At 39.7% G+C, this 24,754-nt stretch overlaps 1 protein-coding gene across 3 annotated transcripts in view; it reads left to right on the plus strand.

Moving 5' to 3' along the window:
- The window catches only part of PLD5 (phospholipase D family member 5), a 214,309-nt gene extending 194,719 nt beyond the window's left edge, over nt 1-19,590 (plus strand). For all 3 annotated transcript variants that reach the window (XM_074351772.1, XM_074351773.1, XM_074351774.1), the window contains 4 exons: nt 87-223; nt 7,459-7,627; nt 10,947-11,061; nt 18,460-19,590. In XM_074351772.1, coding sequence (XP_074207873.1) covers nt 87-223; nt 7,459-7,627; nt 10,947-11,061; nt 18,460-18,716 — 678 coding nt within the window. In that variant the 3' untranslated portion in view covers nt 18,717-19,590. The remainder of the gene's footprint in view (nt 1-86; nt 224-7,458; nt 7,628-10,946; nt 11,062-18,459) is intronic.
- Nucleotides 19,591-24,754: the final 5,164 nt, after the last annotated feature.

The raw sequence follows: 24,754 nt of genomic DNA on the forward strand, positions 1-24,754 counted from the left end.
TTTAATTAAAAAATAACAACAACAAAGAGAACTCCCCAGATGACAAAAATTAATACTCTAAAAGTTTGGTTTTTGTGTCTTCACAGAATTCTCCCAAACTCTTTTGCCCTAAAAACAGAAGCTTTGACATAGATGCCATCTACAGCGTAATAGATGACGCGAAGCAGTACGTGTACATCGCAGTCACAGACTACCTGCCTATCTCCAGCACAAGCACCAAAAGGTCAGTGAGTGCGTAATTCCAACTTAGAACCTGGTCTCCAGGGCCAGGCACTAACCTGGGGACCACCGGAGAAACCAGCCTGGGCGCTGCGATGCTCTCGGGTCACACTGGGTTGCACACCATTCAGATCTGCTCGGTGCCATTTGCAACTCACCCATGATGCATCTCCTGCCTTGGCCCATTTTAAGGATTCAGGATCTCATCCTATAGAACTACCTCGGTAGTTTACATTATAGGCATGAGAGCAACTTTAGAATGAAGATCGGGTTGTTTCAACTTGAAAATTATTTGAAAAATCAAAAATAATTTGAGAAGAACTATTTTTTTAAAATGATCAGTTGAGCTGTACCTGAAGGACATACTGAAACCGAGTAGGTCTGGCAAGATTTTCCTGAAAGGAGGCATCACTTTGTTGTGTGCACGTCAGTCTTCATTGAATGCTAAATTTTCATAATACCTTTTCAATTTAAAGGGGAAGGAAACTTAAAATATGTATGTTCTCAGACAGTCCACCCATCTGTAAGAGGATGAGAGTTTTTTCAATATTCATCATTGTTTAAGTGTGGCAATACTTGGAATAAACTTAGGAGCAGAATGTATGCCCCTAAGTCATTGCATGCATAAATGTATGGCTAGGCCCCAAATATTTCCCACTTTTGCTTTCTTGCTGGGAATATGGAGATTTGGGTGCTTGTAAATGTTTTGAATAATCCATTTAATTCAGGAAAAGTTTTCAAAGTGCACATTTCTGGGAGTACAACCTGAGACCTTTTTAATTTGGAAAAAAATTACAATTTCAAAATAACCACTTATTGAGGTTAAATAATTTGATGAGCTCTATATTGCTTGAATATTTTTCATATTGCCAACCTCACGTATGCATAACATGCAACTTCTTTATGCAAATGACCATAGGATTGCAAAAGGTGTGATTCATCCAGAAAGTGATTACTCCTAATGATGGTCGAAAAGCATTTTAAGCTACAAGATGCACATTATTAAAACACTTACTTCACAATATTGTGCACCCTTTGAACATTCATGGATTTTTTTCCTACATACTTCCACATTTTTTCAACCTATCCTTTTTGTGTTTTTCCCATTTGTTGTTTATTTGATTTTAGATTTCACTTTAGACTTCAGCTTCACTTTGGAAAGAATTTGAAACATAATAGATAGGTTTTGCCTGATTTTCCTATTATTCAGAAGGAAAATAAGGTCAAGTTTATGGACTTATTAGGACGGGATGATGATTTCATAGGATTGACAAAACTTTCATCCCATAAAATCCCTTCAAACAAACAAAAATAAGATCCTTCATAGCCAAGGGGGAAGGAATCAGTATGGAGACTCTAAAATATCTTGGAAATACAAAAATTAGAGAAAACTAAAAGAACTAGAAACCCACCTGGAATTTTGCATGTTGATTACTAAAATACCGTTAAGCTATTCGAAGAGCAGTTCTTTTATTTTACTTATGGTGTTCTAAACCTGTTGATGTCTTTAGCATTTTAAATGAAAAGTCATCAGAGACATAAGTAGTTTAAATATCAAGGTTATAATTAAATTCTTCTCAATCATATGAATAAAAAATTTTTTTAAGTGGTTACTTATTTTTTTATATCTTAGAGAAATTTTTCAGGCATGTGTTCAACTTGAATAAACAAGTAGATATTTTTAAATATCAGTGTGTTAATGTCCTACAAACTTAAGTGTTAGTCTACACACTGAACATCAAATGAAAGAGAAAAAATTCACATGCTGTCAAATTAGAAATGGTTGATGTTGGAAGGTGGAGATATTGAATATATCCTCCAAACTGGGAAGGAACTTTGCCACCAAAAAACAAAGCACTTATGAAATTTATTGTGGGTCAGTTACATACAGGTGGGATCAGGCAATGATGATCCAGAGTCATTTGCACCTGCACTTCATGCTGCCTAAAGGGGTACAGGAGGGTTTACAGGGGCCAAAGCTAAAAATAGAAACTGACTACTAGGGAAGAAGCATGTCTACACTGATTGGAACCAGAGGTTATTCCTCCCCCAAGGAGTCCCATGACCATTAAACATCTGCATCAGCAGAAGTCATTCTTCCACTTTTCCCATCAGATGAAGGCAAAGGTAAAAGTTAAACATGTTCCAAATGAAGGAACAAGATTAAACACCAGAGGAAAAACTAAGTGAAGTGGAGATAGTCAATCTACCCAAGAAAGAGTTCAAGGTAATGATCACAAAGATGATCAAAGAACTCAAGAGAAGAATGAATAAAAAAAGTGAGAAGTTAGAAATTTTTAACAAAGAGTTAGAAAATGTAAAGAACAACCAAACAGAGATGAATACAATAACCAAAATGAAAAATACACCAGAAGGAATCAATAGTAGACTAAATGATACAAAGGAATGGATCAGGCAGCTGACAGAGTAGTGAAAATCATGGACTCTAAACAGAAAAACAAAAAAGAAAAGAAATGAGGATCTCTAGGACAATATCAAGACTACTAACATTCGTATTATAAGCATCCCAGAAAGAGAAGAGAGAGAGAAAGGGGCAGAGAACACATCTGAAGACATAATAGCTGAAAACTTCCCTAACTTGGGAAAGGAAACAGACATCCAAGTCTAGGAATTACAGAGAATCCCACACAGGATCAACTCAAAGAGGACCACACCAGACACACTGTAATTAAATGGCAAAAATTAAAGATAAGAGAGAATATTAAATTCAGCAAGGGAAAAGCATCACATTACCTACAAAGGAACTCCCAAAAGGCTAACAGCTGCCTTTTCAGCAAAAACTCTGCATGTCAGGAAGGAGTGATACGATATAAAATAATGAAAGGGAAAAACCTGGCAAAGCTCTCATTCAGATTTGATGGAGAGATTAAAAGTTTTACAGACAAGCAAAAGCTAAAAGAGCAGCAGCTTTACAAAAAAAAATGTTAAAGAGACTTCTCTAAGAGAAAAAGAAAGGGCCACAATGAGAAACATGAAAATTATTATATTTGTAAATGACATGTCCTACCAGTCATATCCAAAATATATAAACAATTCATACAACTCAGCATCAAAAAATCCTGATTAAAAAATGGGCAGAAGATCTGAATAGACAGTTTTCCAATGAAGACATACAGATGGCCAATAGGCCATGAAAAGATGCTAAACGTCACAAATTATCAGAGAAATGCAAATCAAAACCACAATGAGATATCATTTCACATCTGTCAGAATGGCTGTCATCAAAAAGACTACAAATAATAAATGTTGGTGAGGATGTGGGGAGAAGGGAACCCTTATACACTGTTGGTGGGAGTGTAAATTGGTGCAGCCACTGTGGAAAACAGGATGGAGTTTCCTCAAAAAGCTAGAAATAGAGCTACCATATGATCCAGCAATTCCACTACTAGGCATATCTCTGAAGAAAATGAAAACATTAATTCAAAAAGATACATGCATTTCGATATTCAGAGCAGCACTATTTACAATAGCCAAGATGTGGAGGCAACCTAAGTGTCCATCAACAGATGACTGGATAAAGAAGATGTGGTATATAAATATACAATGGAACAGTACCTAGCCATAAAAGTGCATGGAATTTTGCCATTTGCAACAACACGGGTGGACCTAGAGGGTATTATGCTTAGTAAAATACATCAGACAAAGGAAACCAAATACTGTATGGTACCACTTATGTGTGGAATAGAAAAAAATAAAGCAAATGAGTGACTATAACAAAACAGAAACAGACTCCTAGATACAAAGAACAAACTAGTGGTTACCAGAAAGGAGTGGGAATAGAGGAGGGGCAAGATAGGGATAGGGAATGAAGAGGTGTAAACTACTGTGTATAAAATAAGCTATGAGGGTGTATTGCATGCCATATGGAGCATCTTATAGTAAGTATTAAGGGGGGTATAATCTATAAAAATATTAAATCACTATGTTGAACACCTGAAACTAATATTCTAAATCAGTTCATACAACTCAACATCAAAAAAAAAAACCCTCCATAAAAAAAGAAAAGAAAACACATGTCAAATATGTGGGATGCAATATACATGTAGGATGCAATTCTGAGAGGAAAGTCTATGCCCGATATAATATATATACTAGAAATTAGGAAGATCTCAAATAAACATCATAACTTTACACCTTAAGGAACTAGAAAAAGAGGAACAATTTAAGCCCAAAGTTATCAGAAAGAAAGAAATGATAAAGATCAGAACAGAAATGAAATAGAGACCAGAAAAATAATAGAAAAGATCAATGTAACTAAGAGCTGGTTGTTCAAAAAGATTAAAAAAAAAACTGATAGTCTTTAGCTAAACTAAGAAAACTTTTAGGTACACTAGGGGAAAAAAAAAAAGAGAAGACTCAAATAAAATTTGAAATGAAAGATGAGATATTACAACTGAAATTACAAAAATACATAGAATCATAAGAGGCTACTGTGAACAATTATGTGCCAATGAATCACATAACCCAGAAGAAATGGATATGGTTCTAGAAACACACAACCTACCAACTTCAAATCAGGAAGAAATAGAAAATCTGAACAGACCAATATCAAAGATAGAGATAGAATCAGTAATCAAAATATCCCAGCACAGAAAACTCCAGAGCCAGACAGCTTCACTGGAGAATTCTTTTAAACATCTTAAAAAAGAATTAACACCAATTCTCTCCAAACTCTTCCAAAATATTCAAGAAGAGAGAACACTTTCAAATTCATTCTATAAGGCCAGCATTACTTTGATGCCAAAACCAGATGATACCACAAAAAAGAAAAGTATAGATTATTATCCCCAATGAATGTAAGTGCAAAAATGTTTGAGTGAATATTAGCAAGCCAAATTCAAGAACACATTAAAAGGATTTATTCCTGGGGTTCAAGGATGGTTCAATAAACACAAATCAATAAATGTAATACATATCAATAAAATGAAAGATAAAAATCACGTGACCATCTCAATAAATGCAGAAAAGGCATTTGACAAGATACAACATACTTTCATGATAAAAACTCTTAGACTGGATATAGAAGGAACATATCTCAACAAAATAAAGGTCATATGCAAAAAACCCAAAGCTAACATTATACTCAATGGAGAGAAATTGAAAGTGTTTCCTCTGTGATCAGGACAAGGCAATGATGCCTTCTCTCATCACTTCTATTCATTGGAGTCCTAGAAGTCCTAGCTAGAGCAATTAGGCAAGACAAAGAAATAAAAAGCATCCAAATCAGAAAGGAAGAATTAAAATTGCCGTTATTTGCTGATAATATAATCTTAAATAGAGAAAATCCCAAAGACTCAGTCAAAAATGTTTGAATTAATATTTTCACTAAAATGTCAGAATACTAAATTAACATACAGAAATCAAGTGCATTTCTTTACACTAATGATGAAGCATCTTAAAAACAAATAAAGAAATCCATTGCAGTCACAATGGCATCAAAACAACAAGCTACTTTAGGGATAAATTTAATCAAATAAGTGAAAAATCTGTACAATGAAAACTACAAAACTTTGCTGAAAGATATCGAAGAAGACACAAAAAGACATCCACATTCATAGATTGGAAGAATTAATATTGTTAAAATTGCCAAACTACCCAAAGCGATCTATAGATTTAACTCAATCCCCATCAAAATAGCAACGGCATTCCTCACTGAAACAGAAGAAATAATCCTAACATTTGTGTGGAACCATAAAAGACCCTGAACATCCAAAGCAATCCTAAGAGAAAAGAACAAAGCTGTAGGTATCACACTCCCAGATTTCAAACTATACCACAAAGCTATAGTAATAAAAACACAAAAAGAGCACTGGCACAAAAATAGACACATCAACCAATGGAACAGAATAGAGAGCCCAGAATTAAATCCCAGCATATACAGCCAACTAATATTCAGGAACCAAGAACACCCAATGGAGAAAGGAGAATGTCTTCAACAAATAGTGCTGGGAAAACTGGAGAAACACATGCCAAACAATGAAATTGGACTCTGTCTCGTATCACCCACAAAGACTTAAACATAAGACCTGATACCGTAAAACTCCTAGAAGAAAACACAGGGAAGGAGCTCATTGATAATGGTCTTGGCAATAATTTGGGGGCATGATGTACAAATAGTGAAAGGAAAAAAATTAACAAATAGGACTACATCAAATTCAAAAGCTTCTCCACGACAAAAAAAAAAAAAAATTAACAAAATGCAAAGAATGGGAGAAAAAATTTTAAACCATATATCAGATAAGGGATTTCATATCCAAAGTATATAAAGAACTCAATCAACTCAACAACAGTAACAAAACAAAACAAAAAACAATTTGACTTATTTTAGTGGGCAAAAAAAAAAAAAAAGGAACTAAATAGACATTTCTCCAAAGAGGACATCAAAGTGGCCAAGAGATACATGAAAAGATGCTCATCATCACTAAGCATCAGGGAAATGCAAATCAAAACCACAATGAAATACCACTTACCACTGTTAGAATAGCTGTCATCAAAGGACGAGAGATAACAGATACTGGCAAGGATTTGGTGGAAATGGAACCTTTATACACTGTTGGTGGGAACCTAAATTGGTCCAACCACAATGGAAAACAATATGGAGGTTCCTCAACAAAATTAAAAATACATCTACCATGTGATCCAGCAATTCCACTTCCGGGAATTCCACCCAAAGGAAATGAAAACATGATTTCAACGAGATATATACACTCCCACGTTTATCACAGCATTATTCACAGTAGCCAAGGTATGCAACTAAGAGTGTGGGAAAGCTTGGATAACCAGAGCAGAATCTCGTTTGGGGTTGGAGGGACCCTTGCCAAAAGAGAGGTTTGAGAAGCATTTGGGGAGTGAGGGGTCCAAGGATCCAAACTAGAATTCTGTTGGAAAGTTGATTCTTCCTGCACAGATGAACTGAAGCCCAGGTAGAGTTGGAAGTGTGGTGAGGGTGGGCATGTGGTGGCAGTCAGTCTGTCCACAGAGCCTGAGGCCCTGGTGGTGGGAGACCTCATTTTAGGCAGGGAGTCCCACTAAAGCATCATTTCTCAATGTCCTAACCCAGAAGGCTGGCAGTTTTTCAACGTGTCCTACAAGGTTATTTACATTACAGAATAAAGCATTGGTCAAGTTAACATCAGTGTGCTCCGTAATCTAGTAAATTTCTTTCCCCAAACTAACTTATTTTCTTTCTTTTTCTCTATATGGATATCATTTCTACAGGACTTACTGGCCAGACTTGGATGGGAAAATAAGAGAAGCACTAGTGTTGAGAAGTGTTAAAGTCCGACTCCTTATAAGCTTCTGGAAGGAAACGGACCCCCTCACTTTTAACTTTATTTCATCTCTGAAAGCTATTTGCACTGAAATAGCCAACTGCAGTTTGAAAGTTGTAAGTATTCTGTTAAGTTATTGAATTAAAGGTTTATTTCCTTCACACGTCTGTGAAAGCTGTAAGCACACACACGTGAACTTCCGATCAGAACCCGGGCAACAATCGTTGATAGTGAAAAATACCACAAAAGGTAGATTAAGTAATTTTTCAAAACAATCCTAGGCAAAGAAACAGGAGACTAGAGCCCAGATTTCCTGGTGCCCTCCCCCAGCCTAGCGCCCTTTACACACACTTTCAGTTGCATCCTCTCCATTTTGTTTAACTGCCTCCCTCACTTACTATTCTTATTTGCAAAACTGTGACCAATGGAGCATTGGAACACGCACCAGCACAGACTCCCCGAGACCTCAGGTCCCCTCAGCCTGGGTTCCTGCACTTGCTCCAGGTCCCTTGGGCCACATGCTAATCCATCTCTGCGTACTTTGAGGGAGGCAGGATTGGGAATTTGTGCAACTCTAAATGTGCCAACTCTCCAGCTTGTCTTTGACTCTCCTCTGGTCCTTACGGGTAACGCTCTCTTCCTCCCCTCAGGGCCCTTGTACATGCTGTTCCTTCTCCTACACACTCTTCGTTTCCAAACCTTACCTGACTACTGCCCACTCATCCTTTAGATCTCAGCCTTTCCCAACCTATTCTGCAGTCACTCAGCAAAGGTGCACTTAGACCCTACTCTGCTCTGTGCCAGGCCCTCTTCCCGGGGATGGAGCTGTGGTCCACAAAGCATTCAGGGACCCAGGAAGACACGGACTCCATTGTCAACTTTGACACATGGTTTCTAAGATTGCCTCGAGCCTCAGTACCCCAAGGCCAATCAGAAGAAGAAAGAGATGGGAGGCCTGCACAGGAGGCATTTCTGAGTTAGGTCTAGAGGTGGTCAGTGTCCCGTTAGCCTTCATTTTCTTGAGGGCAGCCCCTTCATGCTCAGCAAGGCCCAAGATGCCAAAGCATCAAAATGCAGAGAGTAGAAAGACGTAACTAATGCGAGCAGAGGCAGAGAGGAGAGGGCCTGGCACCTATGGCACATGATGCACTTGCCCCAATCTCCTCTCTCAACTTCCCCTCAGAGCGACTCAGCGGTCCCCACCCACCCACTGTTTCCTGACCCCACAAAGCACCTGCCACTATTAAGGCACTGTCAGTTGAAATCTCTGTTGTGAACTATTAAGAGATTCTCATTTAAGACTTACAAGAAATTACAAGGGAAGTAGGATTGAATCCATCATTTTAACCTTTATGGTATTTACTCAGTTTCATCTTTTCAGACACGCATGGTCACATTCTTTGAATAAACCAAACCTTAATAGTTCACTGTTGAACATTTAATAAAGCAGAGATCTTCACGTAAGCCAGACCACGTATTTTTAAGCATCAAGATAAGCCTAGGTGAGAAGAAAGTTTTTGTCCCTATATCTAGACCACAAATGAGTGAGGAGCTTTTCCAAGAAGAGTCGGAGTTGGAATCTTGCATACAGCATGTATTCAGGAGCCCGGGAACATTGAAAAAGCGGATGGCCTGGTAATCTCTGTCCTTAGAAGAGTGGGTGCCCTCAGCCCTGGCTTTGTGTGTTTGTGTCCATGAGAAAGCTCATGGAAAGAGATTGCAACTCACAAAGTTGTCCTAGTTAACTGAGCTTTTAAAAATAAATTAAGATGTCACTTTTGAGATAAATGGCTTTGCTCTCACCTCCGGCACGTTAGGTATGTACTCGTATGTCAGTGAACACAGTGTCATTTCTGCCATCATCTTAGTCTCCCTGATAAAGCTGTTTTCCCTCTTTTGGGTCATCTTCGACTTTCTGGAACAAATGGGTTCTCAGAAAAGCCTCAAGCTGTGATGCCAGCCCTGACTTAAATTAGGATGTATAATTTATTCTTTTTCAAATTTGTCTTGATTCTACAATAATATCTTCCTCAAAAGGAAATAGCCAAGTGTGTGGACAGGTGTTGTGACAGAATGTCCAAGCGAGATGACTGCTGGCTGTTATCTGGACTCACGTGACCTCACAAGTATTACAGCTGTGACTTAACAGCATTTATAGGTTATTAAGTCCATTTAAATAGTCCACAAGGGCTCTCCGTGAACCCATCAAACTGACACAGATTTTGCAGAAGACAGACACTGAGGAAATCAGGTGACCCAAGCTGCATTGCCTATAATCACGGTGATACGGCCCTGGGAGAACATTCCTCTGGGATGTGCAGCAGATGGTTCTTAGGTAGTAAATTTGTCCTGTGCACCACTGATCTCAAGAGTTCTACAAAAAGAAAAAAAAATCATAATAGAATTTTCAGGACTGCAAGGGACCCTAGTGATCACCTAGTTTATCACCCCTTTCTCAGCCTTGGGGAAAGGGGAAAGCCAAGTCTCATTATTTCCCCAAACCAAATTTGAACACGTACAGTCTGAAAACTTATAAATGACATCTCCATTTCTGGGTAGCATCCCGTTTTTCTCTCTGCCCCTTCTCTCCTTCAAACACACGATTCTACAACTGAAAGACATTCTGGAAAGACTCCATGCCATTTTGAAAATGTTCAACGTTTTCCGACGTAGAGGAAACTTGAGGTCCTCACCTTTGAGGGTGTCTTCCTCTGAGCTCAGTCATGGTTTGAGCTTCATCAGAGTCCTTGCCAGTTTCAGCAGGTTCCTGAGGCACAACCTGACGTCACCCGCCCCTCTTAGCTCCCCGTCCCAGGTCTGAGGTGAACTGAAATGTTGCTTTTTTGGATCACATTAAGTTGAAATTCAGGATTCATAGTTCGAAGTTGTGATTTTTTTTTTTTTTTTTGAGTTGCTTATTAAAAGAGCTTGAGACCTAGGTGTTTAGATGGAAAGTATTTGTTCTTTTGGCGAAATCTTTGTTTGACCTTTGCAAATCCCCAATTAATTCAGCTACTCATTGACCTGGCCCTGCTGCTTCTAAAACATATGCAACGTGTGAGAATCAGCTCATGGCATTCTTGACAGAAAGCACCCTGAGGCAGACTTCAGATGCCAGCGCACCCTGATGAATAAGACAATGAGAATTAAACAACTTCTGGCCCTCCCCCTGTTGAAAGAATGAATTTTGTGTTCATTTTATAGCTTAAAAGCATTAATTATGGATCTAGTTGAGCATGCTGATTTTCTCTCTTGTCACCTGTATAGCTTTGAGAACAAAAATAGCTTCATGGACTTGAAGTAACAAGATTGTGGTTGTAATAACTCAGTATGAGGTCTGTTGTGGGTATTTGGATAAGAAACCCTTTTATGCTTGAACAAAACCAAAATTGTTCTCTGTTCACCTGCTTCACTGATGTATTTATTGCCCTACAGAAATTTTTTGATCTGGAAAGAGAGAATGCCTGCGTTACAAAAGAACATAAGAATCACACCTTCCCTAAGTTAAACCGCAACAAGTACATGGTGACGGATGGCGCAGCTTATATTGGTAGGTGTCAGGACTGAGTCTCCTTGGGGGATCATGCAGGCTGGTGGTGACCCCACTGTACTCTTCTGTACCCCATGGTAAGGAAGCCCCTGCTGGTGAGGGGTGGGCCTGGGAGGTCAGGAGACAGGAGGGTGAGGGCAAAGATCTCTTCAACCCAACATCTTCTCTGTGGCTTGGTTCATATGCCGGGAGACCACGTGAGATGTCTTTCCATAAATGCTTTGCAGAAATTCCATGGTCCATTTGCCTCATTTGAAAGTGAGGAGGTAGATGGCGCATCAAAGGCCGCTCCTGGCACTGGAATGAATCCAGTGCTACTTCCTACCCACAGTACCACAGCCAGCCTGTCTTGAGTAATGGGGAAGCAGACGTCGTTGAAATTTGATGCCAAAAAAAAAAAAAAAGAAGAAAAAGAAATTTGATGCCAAAACGAACACTGCCCAGGCAAGAATCCTACCTCTGCCATTTTAAAAATATCTAACTTTGGACAATTTACTTAAGCTTCCTAAACCTCAGTTTTCTCATCTGTAAAATGGGGCTAATAATAGTTTCTACTTCATAGAGTGAAGTTTAAATGGGTCAATAGGTACAAAGCACTTTGCACAATTAAAGCCCCTGACACAGAGATGATACCTGAGTCATGTTAGCTATTATTACTAAGGTAATAAAGCTCCAGATACAGAAACAGTATGTATTGGTAGAGTTTTTCTAATAGATCAACTCTATTCTACTTTCCCATAGCGTGCATGAGCCTAGGGTAACCCCTTTACTGGTATCATCACAGATAGAGTGGAAATTAGTATCTATAAAATGAAGGTGCCTAAATCCCAAAACAGCAGAATGGTTATTACACTGTGCAAGGGAAGTAGCAGCCTCAGAGCAGAAAAGAAAAATGTGAATGGAATGAAGGAATATGGAATATGTATTATTTTTTCCAAATTCGGTGAAGGGGTAAAAAATAAGACATAACATGAGTTAAACAGACAGATGTAAGGGGGAAGATTTTAGAGCTAGGTCTCGAATCCAGGGCATCCAGACCCCTCACCCCACTGCAGCCCTTCAGAAGACACTGCCATTGGCCACTGCAGAGTAACTACCTCCTGGCTCAGTGTGGAGAAGTTCTGTCTTTTCCCATTTTGAATAGTTGTGTGTCTTATTATCAGAACCAGGTATTGAAAAAATTTTTAAATGTATATCATCCCAGTTGTTCTAGAAGATGAGATGATTATTTTATTCACGTTGTCCCTCTCAGTGACCCAAGATGTGATCATTTAGATTTTCTCATGTTTGTCACTGCATGGAGAGCAGAATGAAATGAGCTTCTTTAAAGCAAGTGACAAAAGCAAACTCAAATTGGCTGAGGCAAAAATGGGAACTTTTGGCTCAATATTAGGAAATAGAGGAATGGACTAAGTTTGGGGGACAGTGAAATGTAGGCACTCAAATCTGAATATTTTACCCACCGAGTTTACTTAAAGGAAATTGTGGCATGTGCCTATATCCAAATGTTCTTTATAATGAATTAAGTAAGTGTACTGGAGTCAGACACACCTCTATTTGATTTCAAGCACTGACACTTACAAACTGGGGGATGGCAGAAAGTCACATAGTCTCTCTCTGAGCCTCTGCAGAGCCTCTGTTTCCTTATCTGTAAAATGGAGATAATAGCGCCCACTCTTTGGTGGTGGTATGAGGATTAAATGAGATAATATATGAAAAACTCCCAACACTGTCTCTGATCTGTCTACCAGATTTTTTTTTTTTTTAAGTAAATATTGATTCCTGGCTCTCTCCCTTCTTCTTTCCTTGTAATGCATTTTTAGAAGAGACTATTTTAAAAACAGTTTTAGGTTCATAGTGAAATTGTGCAGAAGACACAGAGATTTCCTATATACCCCCTGTCCCCACATGCGCACAGCCTCCCCCACTACCAACTTCCCCCACTAGAGTGGTAACATTTGTCACAATTGATGAACCTACATTGACACACCATTATCACCCAATGTCTGTAGTTTCCATTAGGCTTCACTCTTCATGTTGTACATTCTGTGGATTTGGACAAATGTATAATGACATGTATCTGCCATTGTAGTGTCATATAGAGTAGTTTCACTGTCTTAAAAATCCTCTGTGCTCCACATATTCTTCCCTCCCCCACCCCCAGCAACCACTGATTTTTTTTTTTATTACTATCTCCATAGTGTTGTGTTTTTCAAAACATATAGTTGGAATCATATAGTGTGTAGCCTATTATGATTGGCTTCTTTTACTTAGTAATAAGCATTTAATGTTCTTCCATGTCTTTTCATGGCTTGATAGCCCATTCCTTTTTAGTGCTGAATAATATTCCATTATCTGAATGTACTGTAGTTTTTTTTTATCCTTTCACCTATTGAAGGGCCTCTTGGTTGCTCCAAGTTTTGGCAATTATGAATAAAGCTGCTGTAAACATCCATGTGCATATCTTTGTGTAGACATGAGTTTCGACTCCTCTAGATAAATACCACGGAACATGATTACTGAGTCATATGATAAGAGTATATTTAGTTTTGTGAGAGACTGCCAACCTCTCTTCCAAAGTGGCCATACCACTTTGCATTCCCACCAGCAATGAATGAGCGTTCCTGCTGCTCCACATCCTCCCCAGCATTTGGTGCTGTCAGTGACCTGGATTCGGCCATTCTAATAGCTGTGTGTGACACACGTGTCTTGTTGTTCTAGTTTTCAATTCCCTTTGACATACGATGTGGGGCATCTTCTCATGTGCTTATTTGCCGTCTGTATATCTTCTTTGGTGAGGTGTCTATTAAGGTCTTTTGACCCACTTTTTAATCAGATTTTTTATTTTCTTATTGCTCAGTTTTAAGAGTTCTTTGTGTGTTGGGGATAACAGTCTTTCATCAGATTATGTCTTTTGCAAATATTTTCTCCCAGCCTGTGGCTTATCTTTTCATTCTCTGTCAGTGTCCTTCACAGAGTAGAAATTTTTAATTTTAATTAAGTCCAGGTTATCGATTATTTCTTTCATGGATCATGCCTTTGGTGTTGTGTCTAAAAAGTGATCACCAAAAACCAACTTCATCTAGGTTTTCCCCCTTGTTATCTTCTAGGAGTTTTGTAGTTGTGCATTTTACATTTAAGTCTGTGATCCATTATGAGTTACTTTTTGTGAAGTGTGTAAGTTCTGTGTCTAGATTCTTTTCTTTTTGGTGGTGGTGGGGGCAGGGTCGGGTGGTATGTGGATGTCCAGTTCTCCCAGTATCATTTATTGAAAAGACTGTCTTTGCTCTATTGTATTGCCTTTGCTCTTTTGCCAAGATCAGTTGACTGTATTTATGTGGGTCTATTTCTGAGTTCCCTATTATAATGCATTTTTAAATGAGTTCATTTTACACACAGCATTTTTGCAAAACATTAGTTCCCTAGAGTGAAAACATAGTTCTAGTATAAACATATTTAAAGAGCATGAAGAGGGAAAATTCACTGATAATTTAAATAATTATCAGCGTGTCCTGGAAATCTCATAAGAGTCACTCAGACACTTGCCAAGAATGCTGAATTAAGAAAAATCTACACTAGTTGCATGGAATCACAGTTCCCTTAAATGTTCACAAGACTTACCGAAGAATCCCCAGACAGTATCAACTCTCTGATTTTTAATTCTCCAGAGTATATTTGAGTCAAGCTTGACAAAGTTGTCTGAAAGGTGGTTTGGTTATTTATATATTATATACCCAATGAGTTCACCTGCACCCTCGCAAGTTGTTCCTGAGGGCAGCACTACGGCTCTCCTGGTATCTGGGGCTAAATGTGTGTTCTAGAAGCTGAAATGGCAGTCTCCAGAAGAGCTGTATAAAACTGCAATTCAACTGAAAAATTACTGAAGCATATATATGATTTTGAAGTTGAGCCCAGCCATCAGGAAGTGGAGGGTAGAAAAACATAATCGCACTGGTGTTAGGAATGCCCTGTAGTCCTGGGAGAGCCACCTAGGGCTATGATTTCTGAGAACAAACTAATTAAAACTTTTGAGAATCAGTCAAGTTTCAGGATCTAGGCTCCATCCATTGTATTGAAGGAAAAAGCTGAATTTCACAGAATGAAACTTCAAAATCTTGTCGCTTCTCTCCCCTCATCCTTCCCCCTCTCCATGCTGCCCCCAAAGCATACTTATGCATGTTTCCTTCAGAGAGTGAGGTCTGCACGTGAATGGAGCAGAGATCTCAGTGTGGCCTGATGCTCCCGCCCTGGAGGCTCGTGAAGTCTCGGGTGAAGGGTGCAGTTAGTTCAAAGCAAGTGCACCTTTAGGATCAGAAGTGACTTGAAACCCAAGTTAGGTGTGGGCTGCAGAGTCAGACCTCGCTATGAGCCTCCTCTGGAATTTTTTCACTTCCACCTTGGACAAATCACGTAACTTTTCCATGCTGTAATTTCCTCATCAGTACAGTGAAGTTAATATTGTCACCTCATAGGACTGCAGTGAATATTGAATGAGATAACGTAATGAGAGAATGAATTACTGCCCTTGACTGAATGTGTGGCGCTTAGTCATAGATGAAATTTTAGTGTCTTATCAAGAAGTCCTTGAAAAACTTGCAGGAACACAGGAGTCTTTGGTTAATGGAATGAAGAGAAGGTGCCGTCTCACCAGCGGGCTCCAGGGTAACTCTCAACCTGCAGGGGCTACTAATGCCCAGTTTTGAGGTTCAAGCTTGTGTTCACCTGGCACTGGGCATTTGCACAAAGACACAGCCTCTGAGCATGGCCACAGGTCTGAGAGCACACGGTCAGGAACACGGCAACAGCAAGAGGTCTCTGTGCGGAGACTCTGACCCCGTATTATAAACCATTTGGCAAGCACTTCACTAATTTCTAGCAATAAAATTCAACCAAAGTTATGTCTATCATGAAGCCGTTGACAGTGTCATTGTAGTGTTTGTGTGGGATGGGGTGGGACGGGGGAGAAATATAAAGAGAAAGAGAGAGGAGTTCTTTCTCTATGCTGATGATATTTGATTTAGGGACCTGGTATTAGGCCCTGAGAAAGAAACTTAAGGAGTAAAATGAGGAACAAGGGAACCACCTTCCGGTATTCCAGCGGGTGTCATATGGAAAAGGGAGTTGATAATGTGTAGGGGCTCCAGAGAGCAAAGGAGGGACCAAAGGATGAGAGCTTTAAAGGAACAGATATTGGCTCTCTCTACATATGTCCCTTGTACCAGCAGCTTCTCCCACAGATAGCTGCCTGGCCATGGGTCAAGGATGCCCACAGACCACGGTTCCAGCATCCTTCAGCAAATATTCCTGCAGGATGCCTGAGGAGCCACAGCAGGAATGGGAAGTCAAGCTCTACGCTTACAAGCCTTGAGTTCCCTTTACCAGCTCTGAACCAAAGAGGATGGTGGTAATTTATAAAATAATTTGGTCAGTCTTGACATGGCTCAGTTTTTATTAGTGAGAATCATGCTTTGTTCACGGTATTGAAGATAATGCATGGAGTCTGGCAGACCTGGGTCGACCATTGATCAACTGTGTGAAGTTGGGCAAATTTATTCACTTCTTTGAGCCTCACAGTCTTTGTCTGTGAAGTGGGCATAAATCCTACCATGTACATGAGATAATGCATACAAGTAGAAAGCACAGTGTGCTTTGTTCATGGTAGGCACTGGACTAAATGATAGCTCCTCTCTGCTCTAAGTCCTGGATGCCCCGGCCTCATCCCTAACTCTTCCTCTTCATGCTCTGAGATCCTAATCATACCTTTTGTCCACAAATATGTTGTCTTCCCTGTGGAATGAATTTCCTAATTGATAAGCTTCTGAGCCTTTCTCATTAGTCAACAAAGTGCTTTCTTCCCGGTGCATCTAGCCAGAGTTGGTAATTCCCAGGGGCAGGGTATAGCTCAGTGGTAGAGTTCTGGCTTAGCATGCATGACGTCCTAGGTTCAATCCCCAGTACCTCCATTAGAAAAATAAAGTTAAAAGAAAAAAAACCTCATTTCTCCTGCCCTCATGACAGAGTATACCTACATCTCCTGTCCTATCTCATATGCCTTGTGTTACACTTACTGTGTCTTTCTCCTGGACTCCGGGAAGGCGGGGACTGTCATTTTCAGTTTTATATCATGACCTTAATATTGTACCTGGTAGATATTAGACACTCAATAAATATGTGTAAATGAAGGACTAAGAAAAGCAAAGAAAATAAATGATGCTGTACCCTCCTGAGAGCTCCTTTGCTGTCCTGCTGGAATCGTCTCCCCACTGGATACCAAAGGCAAAAGGTTCACGTGGGGGTTTGGGGAAGTCCACCCCCTTTTATCTGTTCCCACTTTGAAGACGGCCTACAGGTGCGTTGCATAGACATGACTAACCCCTTCTGGGGCAGATCCCAGCCTCACTACCTACCTATTATGGCTGAGTTTTGTTCCTCCTGCCTCAAGTTCATATGTTGAAGTCTTACTTTAATTTGGAGGCAGGGTCTTTACAGAGGTAATCGAGTTAAGGCGAGGTCGTTAGGGTGGGCTCTCATCCAGTTTGACTGGAGTCCTTATGAAAAGGGGAAATTTGGACACAGAGATGTGCGTAGAGGGGAGATGACAGATGTGAAGAGACACAGGGAGGAGACGGTTATCCACAAGCCAAGGGGAGAGACCTGGAGCAGATCCCACTCTCCAGCCTTCAGAAGAAATCAACCTGCCAACATCGTGATCTTAGACCTTCAGCCGCCAGAACTGTGAGACAGTCAATTTCTGTTGATTGTGCGGTGTTCTTTGTCCTGGCAGCCCTAGCCAGCTAACACACCGCCTAACACCAGCCGTCACCCCACGGAGCCTGCTGTCACAGGCTGGGCTGAGGAGCCTGGTCCTGGGGCTGGGAAGTGATTTACAGCCCAAGCAAGCAGTGTTTTGTGTATTGAGTTAGAAATTGGTTCTCTTTCTCTGGTTCAGCGTTTTCTTTAATGCGAAAGCTCCTGAGCATTATAATTAGAATCCCTCATCTGTACATATGGATTTGATGTTGCCTCTTTGAGAAGCTAGTCATTGTTCACGGGATTTTTAAGTGTGTTCCTATGTATTTTAAATGTTGCTGTATTTAGTTCGCCTTGTGAATGTCAATAAGAAATAACATTTACCAAAAAGAACATCGGAGTCCCTGTTTGGAGTTTCAAGTTGAGCAAAGCTGAAGAAAATGCCAAAATAATATGCAAATATTAATATGCCATATGTAAGCCTTCTTGGAATTTTTTTTTTCAAATGAGCTGTCAACACAATTCAGTCTCCCTGTCACTATTCCCCAGTATTTTTTTTTTAATAGAATCTGCTCTATATTTCATTAAATGGAGAATATTCCCCAGTGGGTCTTAACTGTTTACCATCATTGCCTTTGTCTTTTGCAGGAAACTTTGACTGGGTAGGGAATGATTTTACGCAGAATGCCGGCACGGGCCTTGTTATCAACCAAGCAGACGTGAGGAACAGCACAAGCATCATTAAGCAACTGAAGGACGTGTTTGAGAGGGACTGGTACTCCCCCTACGCCAGAACCTTGCAGCCCACCAAGCAGCCAAACTGCTCAAGCCTCTTCAAGCTCAGACCCCCCTCAAACAAAACTGCCACCTACAATGCAAGTGGGAAAGACCCCTCGCATGTATAGCCCGAACGAACAAACTGACAGGACACCCTGTATTTCTCATTTATATAAAAAGGACTTGAGGAGAGAAAAACAATTTAATATGTCTTTTTTAGGGAAAAAGCACACATAAAAAATATTCTCTGAACGACCTGTACTAATCCAATATCTTAGCGGTGTGTACATGAAATTTAAGACTTTTGTATTTGTTACTTCTGACAGAGAATGTCATTTGGGCTTGGAAGTTAGTTTTTACGTTTGCATACAAATTTTAAGACTTTGATGCCTCTTCCTTTCTAGTTTTAGAACTTTTTTCTGCTGACCCTCCTGGTCAGTTCTTAGGAAGCTTAGCATGAGGTAAGTTCTTTAACACCATTCTGAGAACTGGAGACTCAGAGACGAGAAGTGAGGGTTTTGCCCTGGAGAAGCGACTGATCAAACCAAGTACTGGTCCTTGGAAACCGTTTCCAAGACCTACCCAGGCATGTAAGCACGAACAGCTGACATCTCTTGTCCGTCTTCAACACACCTGAAAAATAATCTTTTCGTCCCCTTGTGCATTTCTTTTGAATACCATAACTTTTATTTTCTATCATTTTCTCTTCTCACAAAAATATTATGTAGCTTCCCTATATTCACCTAAACATTAGTTCCAAGTATGATTATATGCTTTGAATTTGTATGAATGGCTCAGAATGGATGCAAAATGTAAAAAGCAGTCTTTAACTTTCACCCCTCAACTGCATTTTTCCCTACCAAATTGATATTTTAAAACCATAGCCAGCAATATGTATCCTTTCTCTCAAGCTCAGAAAAATTATGTAGCCACCTGCTAATACCCAGCAAGCTGTGAAGTCTGCATTTATGAGAATAAAGTAGTTTTTCACATTTTTGTTTAGCTTATGGTGTTTATAAGTGGATTTTACTTTCTTTAGAATCCTTATGCTATTAAGAGTATGCCAGCAAACGTTTATAGAGCTATTTAATATACCTTCTGCTATTTAATATACCAAATGCTTTTCAGAGAAATGCAATTTAAATACTGTGCTTAACATATTTTACTAAGAAACCAAAATATTGGATTATTGTTCTATGATGTCCTTGTGTGTTGTTGTTTTGTATCTATATAACGTATAACCCTATATTAATGGAGACTACGCTCAAGAGAGGCATGGCCTCTTCAGAGCCCAGAGCAGGTGCCCTTCAGGACGCCTAGTCTTAGAGGTGCTCCTGTCTCTCTCGCTGGCCTGGAACAGAGTCCTGCACTTCTTGGCCTCGGGTTTCTGTTGGTAATGTAGGGACATTAATAATCCTACCTCGCAAAGGTGTTGTCATGGTAGGAAATATTTATAACTTGTTTTGAAATCAAAAGGAACTATATAAATGCTAAGCATTACGATGTATAATCTTTTTCTCAAAATTGTTTTTATGGTATCCTGCTGTCATCAATGCCTAGGTTCTCCCAGAGAACCCATGAGGGAAAACAAACCCACAGCTTCCGGTTGCAAATGTCCGTGAACACGGCGACACAGAAGCCCTGCTGGAGATCTGGATTGTCAGCATGTTGATGGAACACTTTGTTGGGTCACTGTGGCGTCAGTAACGGCCACACAAAACTAGACCTCGTGCGTGGGATTCTTCCTTAGGACTGGCATATATGCATGTGTTTTTAGAGCAAGAAAAAGCAATCTCTTTTTTTTTTTTTTTAATTTCTAGAGACTCGATTTCTACTATGCCAGAGAGAGTGATGGAGGAACCCACAAATCTTGTCCAGTGGGTTCACTTGGTGTAGACTGGCTATTGGTGGTCTTGCGATCACATAACTTCCTTTCTTGTTATTTCCAAGTATTGCTTTACCAGTATTTACTAACCAGGTAGTGCAAATGACTGGAAGGAAGCTGGCTTTTTAAGAGTACCATGTTTTTATGAACACCTGGGGGATTCTTCATGAAATTCTGCATCAGTAATGGCCAGCCCATAAGAGTCTAAATATTTACCCTATGTTCAATCCTTGTTTGAGTAGGGGGTTATCCTGTCAGTCATCTCAATAAAGGAAAGGTAGTTTGGGTGATGATTAAAAAGAGAAAGCCAAAGAAAGTAAGCAAAGGGTAGGCATGGCGACAGACAACCACACTCACTTCACTTATAGGCAAGGAAAAGGAATCTGGGCTGAATTTGATAAAGGGAGGAGTGCTGATTGCTTCCTTGTTCATTCTCAAGTTGTCTCCTGGAGTATTTGTCACAGCCATGGGACAGGTGCAGTCTTGGTATAATGGGGCCCCTTCACAGTTGCTATCGTTTGCATACAACAGAAGAGAATTTCATCCTTTACAAAATGACCATGATCACCATTTCCCTCTGAGCTCCATCAAAAAGGTAGCTCCAAGAACTGTGTCCCGGGATTTTCTGCCATGCACCACCGGCAGCAGAGCCCTACCTGGCCTGGCAGGCCACCTCCTCAGGGTGGTCCAGGCAGCAGCAGCCAGGCCACTGACTCCGGGAGGCAAAGCTGGCCTTCAGCGGCAGCCAGGGAAACAGCCCTTGTGCAGAGTGTCGTAAATGGGTTCATGTCCCCTGAGAGAAAACTGAATTCTGCATAACTTTTATTTGAATGCCTAGAGGTAGTCTCCCTCTCTCTGAGACTTTGTGTATGTGCTAAACAGACCACCAACTTCCATTTTCCCCCACCAACAAGCAACCCAGGAATTATTTCCCAAGAGGAAAAGAAGGCAAAACAGAAACACTTTAATTCTAGATTTAAGCTATGTGATGGATGTCCATGCCAGAAATTATTAGAAAGAGGGTGACTACTAATCTCTATTTCTTTCTGCATAAACATTCCAGGAATCACTTCCCAAGGGGGGGTAGAAGAAAAGGAAACACAATTTGAGACTATATTTTAGGTTTCTATGCTGCTAGCATTAACCTAGTGCCTTATTGATTCTCAAGCATTGATTTTAAACAGTGATTCACTGAGAACACTTCCACTTCCTGTGGATCCAGTAGGCCTTCGGATGGACCTTCCTGTTGGAACCTTGCGTATGAGTGTCCATAGGTTTATGCAGCCTGCTCTCCTCCCAAACCACACAACTTTGATCACCCCGCAAATCAAATCACTGGCACACACTGTCAAATCACAACACTGCTGGCCTCCACTGCACTGCCACTGGCCACTAGTATATCCGATAATTGAACCACACAGCTTATCAAACCACCGGAGAGGAAGTGGAACATTCTGGGTTCTAGCCATGCTCTGTAAACGCCACCGAGAGTACCTGAAAATGACAGCCGCGAGGCACGCTGCACGTGTCCCCACTCTCTCTACAGGACTTTGTAAAGGGAGCTTCACCGCCTTCCAAAGTCTGCTGGGACATAGAATAAATCTAAAGTCTTAAAAACGTCAAAGCAGACTCAGTAAAAAAAAATTTTTTTAAACCGAAGGGGCTGTGAGAAAGCTTTGCCTCTGCGTAGCTCTGGGCACGGCCTTTCCCATTTGGGCTGTTTGTGCTGCTGTTTGTCTCAGTTCTGATTCGGTTCTTGGTGAGATGGGTGTGACCACATTTTTGTTTGGTCTTACCCCTTGAAAAACTGTGTTTTTTTACTGCAGTTACTGGTTGTTAAAAAGTGCCTCACTGAACCCGGGACTGAAAGCAGCTCACTTCTTGCCGGCCGATGGCTATTCTCAAGTGACGGGGATTCATTTTGAGTTTTGTTTGTTTTTAGAAATTTTTATTGAGCTAAATTCCAGGTGGAAAAAATTAAAAGACTATAAGATTTCCTTGATAAGATCAGACCCAGAGTCATCTGTCTCAGGAATTCTATCCCAGAATCTGCCTTTTTTTTTCTTCCATATGTATTGCCACTTGGAGTGAGTTTCTCTGTCCAAAATTCATTCCATTATTTTTAACATTTAAGAGATGTAAAAAGCTGCTTCACTCGCAATAGAACGGTTATCTTCTGTCATGAAAGATACTTTGCTATTGGTTATCAGCCCCTTATAAACAGTCCCCAATATTATGGATGAATGTTTGATTCTTTGGCCTTCTGTGCTTGTTTTCAATGAACTGGTGTACTTTATTATAAGCCTTTTGAAGGAGAAGTTATTATCATGTCCATTTAGCCTAAGATACATTGGATAAATTAATTCACATTCAGCATTTTTCCGTTCACTGTGATTTAGCATCTTGTTGCTTTACATATCAGTAACCAAATGTTTATTATTTTTACCTTATTAATTTAAATTGGTAGAGTCTTTGTAATAGCCCTGAACTCAACCCCAGTTCATAGCCTACCTTTCCCATTTGAGAGAATTCCCATCGTTGACTGAATTGTAAGGATATTGCCTTTTATGGTGACTAGATAGGTCTGCTTCAGAAGTTTCCTGAGATTGTAAAAACCAAAATTTCTTATTTTTGACCCATTAGCAGTCTTGTACTCACAGAGTTCCAAAAAAGATCACCGATCACTTACGCTTCTTTTGGCAATTTGATGAAAAGAAATGTGAGATTTAGTAGGCTGTTAATGCATTTTTCTTTTGTCATGTTCAACTACTAAACTTCTAATTCTGTTACAAAAAGCATCTTGAACTTCTAGTGTTTCTTTATATAAATATGATAAAGCTGTGCCTGGACATGTCTATATTATTAGCTTTCAGATCCCTAAATAAATTGGTGTTATAAAGGGCTGAATTTGAGGACATCATTAAGATTCTCAAACTTTTCACATAACCAAACGCTCAATTTTTTCAGAAGTAAATATTATATGGCCTTTTCATTCTGTGAGATAAGGCATTTCTTTTCCTCCTCAGCTTAATCTCAGCAACAAACGGTCTCTCATCAATACCCAAGCTGCACTTTATGTCCTGAATGATGGAAATGCAGCTGGCCCAGCAGCCACAGTCCCACTATTTTGTATGTTCACCTGAGGAAGCATCCTTTTAACAGTATTCCTGCTTTTTTTTTTTTTTTTAAGAGTTTGTTTCCAATAGGCACTGGTTTTGAATAAATAAATGATCCCTTTTTTTTAGTAAAGAAAACATTGTTGTGACCAGGCTCTACACTCTGGTCTAGGGACAGGAAAGGCCTCTGTGGATGGAGTTCAGCAGCCAACACCCTCTGTCCTCTCTAGGCTTAAATCCGTAATCAGATACACCTGGTGTCTGCTCAACAAACCCACGTTGAATCTCAGGTTTACAGGAGACCTTGAAAGCCATCCAGCCCAACTCCTCCACATGCAACAATTCCCTTCCCATTTGGCCACTCAGAGGTTGAGCGCCTACTCAAGACAAACACATTTGGAGTGCTTAGCATGGCACCTTTCACTAGACCCACACAGAACCCAACTGTTAATTCGCCAAAGTAATTTGGATTTGAGGCAAAGTCTTATCTCTGAAAGAGTGTGTATGGAATGTGCATAAGACAGGTACCCTTTCTATAAAGAGAAGAAATATGAAGAGTCATACTTCTCTTAAAGCTGTCATTCGAGAGTTTAGCAAAGGCTTAATAAAGCCAACTTTCAGAATCTGCAATAGCCAATAATAATTTGACTTTATCAACAGTTTCTGAATCCTACAATTTCATGGGTTTTCTTTTTTTCAACTGGGCTAACAGTCCAATGAGAAATAATCTTGTACCAGACGCCAGTTAAATCATGGTAAAGATGAAGAATATTTATGATTTATTTCTATTTCATATGAGAGAAAACTTAAGTAAGGGGAAGTCTTCCTTGTGTAAAATGGATATAGCCTTAGACATGTTGAAATGTTCTTTTTTTTAAATTTTTTATTGATTTATAATCATTTTACAATGTTGTGTCAAATTCCAGTGTAGAGCACAATTTTTCAGTTATACATGAACAGATATATATTCATTGTCACATTGTTTTCTCTGTAAGCTACCATAAGATCTTGTATATATATCCCTGTGTTATACAGTAGAATCTTGTTTATCTGTTCTACAATTTTGAACTCCCAGTCTATCTCTTCCCACTCCCCGCCCCCTTGGCAACCACAAGTTTGTGAGTCTATTTCTGTTTTGTATTTATGCTTTGTTTTCTTTCTTTTT

Source organism: Camelus bactrianus, chromosome 23 (genome assembly GCF_048773025.1).
Source record: "Camelus bactrianus isolate YW-2024 breed Bactrian camel chromosome 23, ASM4877302v1, whole genome shotgun sequence".
Taxonomy (NCBI): Eukaryota; Metazoa; Chordata; class Mammalia; order Artiodactyla; family Camelidae; genus Camelus; species Camelus bactrianus.